General features: G+C 42.9%; 1 protein-coding gene across 1 annotated transcript; it reads right to left on the reverse strand.

The window, feature by feature from the left end:
- Positions 1-7,357: 7,357 nt before the first annotated feature.
- On the reverse strand, positions 7,358-7,765 carry LOC124553418 (26S proteasome non-ATPase regulatory subunit 10-like). Its single transcript, XM_047127282.1, has one exon. It carries the CDS (start codon positions 7,763-7,765, stop codon positions 7,358-7,360), a length of 408 nt encoding a protein of 135 aa, XP_046983238.1.
- Positions 7,766-8,350: the final 585 nt, after the last annotated feature.

The following is an 8,350-nucleotide window of genomic DNA, read 5'->3' on the forward strand; positions in this document are numbered from 1 at the left end:
ATTATTCCTTTCAAAAAAAAAAAACCAAAATATGTGTAGCCTGAAAAAGTTCATTTCTTCTCGTTTCAGTCAACAGTTACCTAATGTTCTGTTTACAAATCTCCAAGACCAATGATACTTAAATTTATCAAAGACCCATATGCAAAATTCCTTCCTGGAATTTCTTCAGTATTAGTAACTCTTACCAAAGATGAAATTGTGCATACAGCAAAAACCCACCAGGTCAGTCCATGTTCTCCTACCATTATTCTCTCTCTTCGTCTAACAGAATTCCATCCTGCATCAGAACTAAATTTTCGTCAACATTAAGCTCTTGAATAATTTATCTCAACATACACTGTCCAAGTCTCTCCACCAACTGTTGAGCTAGCATGGTTATAAAGTATTTCTGCTTTGGTTACATTTGTACATATCTTGTCCACTATGATTCATTCGCTGAGCTGCTCGAAGTAGCTTACCTACCTTCTAATTTTCTTATTCATTATTAGACCTGTTACTGCATTAACTCCATTTAATTTAGTGCTGCAGATCCCATACTGACCTGACTAGAAGTCTTGATCTTCACTTCTGTCACTACATCCACCTTGAACATATCCATCTCTCTTTTCAATTTTTCTAACATATCTACCCATTTAAGGGCACTAACACTTCACACTCTGACCTGTAGAATGCCAGTTTTGTTCTTCTGATTACGTCACACTTTTCAGTAGTCGCAGTCTGGAGATTGGTGTGGGCGATTATTTTACCTCTGTAATATTTTATCTAAGACTGTACCATCACCATGTGAGCATGCAGTAGAGGTACATCTTCTTGTAAACAACAGCGGTTGTAGTTTCTTCTCGTTTTGAGACATTCGCAGTAGCAGCACAGCAAGGCCATGTTGGCTGATGTTACAAGGCAAGACCAGTCAATCATCCAGACTGTTGCCTCTGCAGATACTGAAAAGCCTTCTGCCCTTATTAGAAGCCACATGTTAGTCTGATCTCTTCACATATACTACCACAATGTGGTTCCATATACAGTATGGCTATGGTAGAAGCACCGAAGACATTCCACCTAGGGAAGTCCACAGTCCATATAACCTACAGATTTGATCATTTATGTTTTGTACCATACTGAATACGGACAATAAGTAATAATTTGTTAACTGCCATTCTTCGTGGTGTTTTCATTTTAGTGGACAGCACACAGAAGCAGGAACAAGATACTGCTAAAACCTAGAGCTAAAGAGCCTTGCACCAGGAAGAGTGAGCTCTAACTATTAGGGCCCTTTCTTTCCACCCTCCAATCGCTTAGTACAGAAGCTACGCAAGCTGCGGAAATTGGACATGCGCTGTAGGCTACTGCGCAACTCTCGCGCTACACACTCCGCCATTGCCGACCTCAAGGGCTTCAGACTGCGTTGCACTACAGCCACGTAAACATGGCTGCCAGGTGTGAATTACGAAGTGCAATGCGGTTTCTGCAAGAAGAAAGGAACAGTGCAGCAGAAATTCATCGGAGAATTGGCAGAGTGTATGGTGATAACTTCACGACTGATTGTGTTGTGCGTGAATGGTGCCGAAAGTTTAAAGATGGCCGAAACAACGTGCATGATGAAGGGGGCCAAGGACACAAGTCGGTCGTTACAGCCGACATTGCTGAACGAGTTGACAGAATTGTTAGAGAAAATCATAGGTTCACCGTAACTTATTTGCCTATGGAAATTGCGGAAGTTTCAAGATGTGTCATTACTGAACATTTAGGCTACAAAAACCTTTGTGCTCATTGGATTCCAAAAATGTTCACAGACGCCCACAAAAGTCACCAAATGGGGTCAGCTTTGAATTTCCTTGACTGTTATCACGGTGAAGGAGACACGGTTTTGAAATGAATTGTTAGTGGAGATGAAACTTGAATCCAACACGACACACCAGATTCAAAACGACAATCACAACAATGTATGCATCAAAGTTCACAAAATAAACGAAAAAATCAAACAAACATTCAACAACACAAAGATTATTGCTACCATGTTTTGGGACCAAAAAAGTGTGTTGCTTGTAGAGCTTATGCAGCCTGGAACCACTATCAATGCAGCTGCTTATTGTGAAACTTTATGACGTTTTTGGAGAGCTATTGAAAACAAACGAAGAGGAATGCTAGGATGAGATTCTCACTGTACAGCGGAGTGTGCACTGATATGAAACTTCCTGGCAGATTAAACTGTGTGCCGGACCGAGACTCGAACTCGGGACCTTTGCCTTTCACAGGCAAGTGTTCTACCATCTGAGCTACCCAAGCACGACTCACGTGCCGTCCTCACGGAGAGTTCTAGTCTCGGTCCAGCACACAGTTTTAATCTGCCAGGAAGTTTCAAAGAGGAATGCTGCCTTCAGGAATTGTGTTGATACATGACCACGCTCGTCAAAACACCGCTGACACAACCCAACGGCTCCTTGAACAATTTCAGTGGAACATTTTCGATCATCCACCGTACAGTCCTGACCTGACAACTAGCGACTTTCACCTTTTCCCTGAGCTGAAGACGTGGCTAGTATGGCAGCACTTTCAAACCAAAGAAGATGTTTAAAATAACGTCAATGCTCATTTGAAATCATTGGCGGCAACATTATTTGAAGATGGTATTGCAAAGTACGTCCACAGGTACGATAAATGTCTCAATCGGTTCGGTGATTATGTTGAAAAGTAACAATAAGTGTAAAAAAATTTTGATAATAAAATAATTGTTTTCTATGAACTTTCTTTTATTTGCTGCCTACCGGAGGTTGAAAAACAAACGACCCTCGTAATTCCGTGGGCAGGCTGTAGAGCAGAAATTCCGTAATGTGCAGGGCTGCTAAATCCTTCAGTCCCAAATAACAAACCGAACGACGCACGAGTAACAGATTTATTCTACCAGGCACAGTTTACACCATCGACAGTCATTCGTACAAAAATTACTGCGTTCGTTTTTCTGAAATACTGTAGAATTTTTTAGATGGGAAACGTGATTCTTGTGGTAGTCGTAACGAATTTGGAACTGGATGCGTCACGCAGTTAATTGATGACTGTAACCTGCTGCTGCTACTGTATCTGTTGCTTGGGTAAATGAGCAAAAAAATTTCACTCTTATTAAATATTTTGGTTTGAAGGATTGTTCATTCCTAAGGATGAAAACTGAACCACGTGAAATCCCAGGGACTCTGCACTGTGTGTACTCCCAGAAACGAAGCTCAAGGTGGAATGCACTTTAGACACTTAGCGACTTCAGCAAAGCAGTATGTGGTGATGAGCCCCGTAATGCTGCAACACATAGTGTCTGACACAGGGTGATTTTCGACGGAGAACACAATGCAGTGTCGGGTAATGTTACATATCAACGTGCAGGGAATTTTACTCCATATCAGATATGAAAAAGCTGACAAAGCATTGGACATGGGTCTCTGAAGTGTGCAAGTGGAGGCTCAAACCATTTTGTTACCTGATACCTGGTTCAGCAATATACCTACAAAACAATGGTGAATCAATTGCGTTGCAAGTCATAGTTTTCTCTTTTCAGTGCCTTTACCTTACACAAAAGATTAATCTTTTGGAGAATGAAATTATGATCTGTTGCGCTTAAACATTTGAAACTGAGTCACATGCAACGTCAAAATATTTAATCGCAAAGGAATATAATTTCATGTACCGCACGATTAATAGTTAACACCAGTAAAAAGCACGCCAAAAGAGAAAATTATCATTCGCAATAAAATTACTGTCATATTTTAACCACAAGTGCATATCGCACTATGATTCAGACGGGACATATGAAACGAACTGAGAGAACTTTGGAGGCAAGTGGACAGTTAGCAACTAAGCTGTATAACTTCTAACGTTAAGTTTCTTGAAAGAGTAGAGAAGAACACGAACACTGCGCATAACTGTTATGATCTCAGTGATTGGTAGCTGTATGTTCAGTACAGTTTACAGCATTGTTAGTGATTTTAATAGATCACAATCTTCTTTAAATTTACTGTTGTTATACACACCATAATGTATTTAACGGCCGTATGTTATCCGGTGTGTGCTTGGTGTATGAGTGACAGCTGTGTCTGATACTTTTCATGGTGAAGATCAGATGTGAGGACGTTCCGTCAAATGAACTTATGTGTAGTCATTTCTTTGTTCAGAGAGCTATGTGTGAGGAGGTACAGAAATTCACTTGAACCGTCACACAAACAACTTTTTCGCTCTAGCATCAAGTGTAGGACAGAATGTGGGTGATCTGGATACATTTCTTATATTTAGATTGGTTGTAAGTATCGACTGTGGTGACTGCAGAGATCAAGTGGTTCAGTTCATGTTTGCAACATCCAGCGTAGCATGATTTCATCTGTCCACCAGGATGGTGATCCTGTGAGTGTGTGTCAGCAACTGTGTCACTAACTTCGTGAATGTTTGTCAGTTCGGTGGTGGGAAGTTGGCAATGTTAAATCCTTTCTTCACGATCTTAATACTGATACAACAGGTTTATTGCTCCTTCTGAAAGAAAAATAGTCTACTCATGCCACACCACTTGCATTTAAGTGACACATTCCCTACGCAAAAATTTGCTGTGAGCAGGAGGAAATGATAGATGACAGGTCAATTTGGACTGCTGCCCATTCCTAATTATGATCATCAGGGTTGCTTACCAGTACTGTGTCGAGGTATGTTAAACCTAACAGTGATTACGACTTGGAGAATGAGCATCTAGTTAATCTGATTTATCAGTGGGTTACATGCGCATCTTAAATTAATGTGAGATGTTCCTGGAGGGCAGTTGCAAAAGTATTCGCAGAAGGAGCGCTGGACCACACACAATGTGAGGGCTGCGTGGCTCTTTCACTCAGTTCGGACCTCAGACAAGGAGAAAGAGAGTGTTTTGGGGGAACAGGTCCTGGTGGCGGCTGGCTCCACTGTCCAATAGCTGGCTGATGCCCACCGCAAGCTCAGGGGTTGCGCTCAGCGCCAGAGAGGCGCCTGTTTATGTCTCTCTCGGAATTTGAGAGCTGGATGGACGAGTGCCTGGCTTAAGCGATCTGTATCTGCGTGCAATTTTCAAATTCTGTCTCGAAGTAAAACAGAGACGCACTGCATCTTGCAGCGGTTTCAGCCTTGTTTACTGTAAGGAGAAGGGTTACATGTTTCATGGAACATCACTTTGTTCTTGAAAATCCGTCTCAACCAGGGTTGTATTATATTACAGTGTCATTATAACCGCTAAGATAGGCTGGAGCTATTACTTGGTAGTCAGCGGTAAAATATTGTTTGATAACTGAGATTGATTACAATTTTTAAAATTATTTTGGACAAATTGCAAAGTTATTCCCATCTGTGTAGCTATGTTTTTGGATATTACAAGCACTATTGGCTTTTAGTCCTTGGGAGTGGAGTAGTATTCATGTGTCGTGTATCACATTTGGTTTTGTGACTGAACTGGCTACACAAATTTCTGATTCAGTTTTCCAGTTCCTACGAGCCGTAGTTCGGTAAACTGCCAGCTGCGACACAGCGGGCTGGGTGGCGGTACCTGCTGGCGCTCTGCCGACATGACGCCAGTCTGAAGGAAGTCACTAAATATTAGTAGGAGGGAAATGTAGCCAGTCGGAGATTTTGCTGTAGCTCCCGATTACGTGAGGGTGGTGATCTGCGTTAGATTATGCGTGGTAATAAGTCTGCTTACTGCAGCACTGGAGGTTGTTCTACCATTCTTTTTAATTGAGAATACGCTGATAAAGCGATTTCAGGTGATAAGCAGGTAACATAGTGTGAATATTAGTACCAACGTCTAAATGTAATTGGAGTAGTTATTCAAACGTGTAAATTCAATCTAGAATCAGAGCGAAAGTGGTGTGAATATTCCTCGTAATTTCATATCTGAACTACAGGTGCAAGTTTCTGGACCATCTGCGTGGCAGACATAGGTAAATTCTTCTTAGCTCTGAACTAAACATGCATTCCAACTACAGAACGTTTATGCCCATGCTTTGTTATGGAGAAATTTATGGTAGTTTTACATCGCACCAAACATGTGCCTGGCAAGAAATTTTCAGTAATTAAATATTTTAGAGAATTAGTAGTGTATTTTTCGATTTTTGTTGAATTTTCACAAAAGGAAGCCCGCTTACTTTTGTTTTCCATTGTACACTGATCAGCCAGAACATTGTGACTACCTATCTAATAGCCATTATGTCGACCTTTGACACGTATAACAGCGGAGACTCCTGGCACGGAAGCAGTGCGGTCTTGGTAGCTGGCACTAAATCTGCGCATACAATTCACCTTTCCATAAGATCTGGTGACTTGGGAAGCCAGCACATCAACTGGAAATCGCCACTGTGTTCTTCTAACCATCCCACCCCTGTCCTTGCGACATGGTGCATTATATTGCTGAAAAATGTCACTCCCATTAGGGAATATGATGATCACGAAGGGGTATACATGGTCTGCCACGAGTGTACAGTACTCCTTGATCGTCATGGTACCACTAGACCATGGACGTCCATGTGAATGTTGCGCAGAGCATAACGGAGCCACTGCCAGCATGTCTCCCTCCTGCTGTATGTGTGTCAAGAAGCTGTTTCCCTGGAAGAAGAAGGATTCGCGACCTCCCATCGGCATGGCGAGGAAGATATTGGGATTCATCAGACAATGCAACGCTCTGCCACTGCAACAACGTCCAGTGCCAATGGTCACATGCTCATTTCCGTCACAGCTGCCTATTTTGTGGTGTTAACATTGACACATGCATGGGTTGTCGGCTACAGAGGCTCATTGTTAGCAGTGTTCGGTGCACCCTCCCACAGATCGCCGCTTGTCGTGTTCTACCAGTCTACCCAGCCTACGACATTCACCTGTGATGAGGGGTGGCTGTCCAACTCCAGGACACCTGGATGTAGCTTCACATTCGTTTCTTCACATGATGAAGACACTCGCCTCAGCACTCCTCAGACAAGTCGTGCAGTTTCCGAAATGCTCGAGCTGAGCCTCTGGGCAATCACGAACTACCCTTGATCAAACTCAGAGAGATTCAACACGCAGCGCGCACACTGATACTAGGTGCACTGTGCAAGTGTATGACTGGCAGCCATTCGTCGCCAAGTGGCGTTGCTGCCACTTTGATGTGTTTATATTGGTAGTAGGTTGGTGGTCAGAGTGTTGTGGTTGATCAGTGTACGTCTCCCTCTATCGCTATTCTTTTGGTGTTCCTACAGTAGTTATAAATGTTGCATAAATATGGATACAGAGGAGGACTGCAGTTACTTTGGTTTCATTATTCTAAAACAAATGACAGGAATTGTCAAAAATCTTCATTTATTTTATTTGACAAACATTTGTGAGACTGCTAGCTTTATGATAGCACGTCTATCAGCTGCTGGTGGTTGTACTGTCTGGCAATGTCCTGTGGGGTTTTGCTGGTGTTATCCACGGCCCTCTTGTTGGCCCCTGCCTCCAGCAGTTCTGTCACCGCCTCTGCCTGGCCTGTGAATGCTGCAGAGTGCAGCGGCGTCCATCCACCCTCATCCCTGGCGTTGGGGTCGGCAGAGGACGCCACCAGCAGCTGCACAAGAGCTGCGTGGCCATTCAGTGCAGCTCCATGCATGGGTGTCTGCTGGAAGTTGTCCCTCGCACCCACGTCAGCACCTGCCATTAGCAGACACCTCACTGCCACTACGTGGCCCCCGGAGGCCGCCCAGTGGAGTGCTGTCTTGTTGTCCTCGTCCCTCGCCCCCAGATCTGCCTTAGATTTGTGCAGCATCAGCAGCTCCTCCACTGCCCCTCCTTAGCTGCCTGGATCAGTCTCTGGTCCTTCTCCTCTCCACGAATGCTCCTGCAAAAAACAGAGAAATTCTCACACATTACTAGAAACACAAAGACATCACGAAGAAAACTATCGCAGTAGCAGGACTATGACCTCTAAAATCACATCCTTGCAGTGACAAACAATGAATCTACAATTCTCTCCCTTCTACAGCACAGAGTAACCTAAAGTCTTGGTAGTTAAAGATGTATAACCACAGTAGTATCGTTTTCTCAAATCTTTCATTCACTCACTATAATTCCCACATCTCATCTCTCAAGAAATTCAATTGTTACATTTTCTCACATTCATTCCCTACAGTAACTTACTTCTAAAACAAGATGTCCTGCTAAGGAGTCATGGCCCTTGACTGAATGAGCTACTTCATGTGGCCACTAGTAGTGTTCTGTGTGCACTAATACCTTCTGACATAAGGAAACGCAACACAAACAACAAATCACATCCCCTGATATTTAAGAAATATTTCCTGTTATGGAGAAAAAAATCATCAGAGTTATTCCCAAATACCCTGAAACAGCTTAA

The sequence above is a fragment of the Schistocerca americana genome, chromosome 11, assembly GCF_021461395.2.
Source record: "Schistocerca americana isolate TAMUIC-IGC-003095 chromosome 11, iqSchAmer2.1, whole genome shotgun sequence".
NCBI lineage: Eukaryota > Metazoa > Arthropoda > Insecta > Orthoptera > Acrididae > Schistocerca > Schistocerca americana.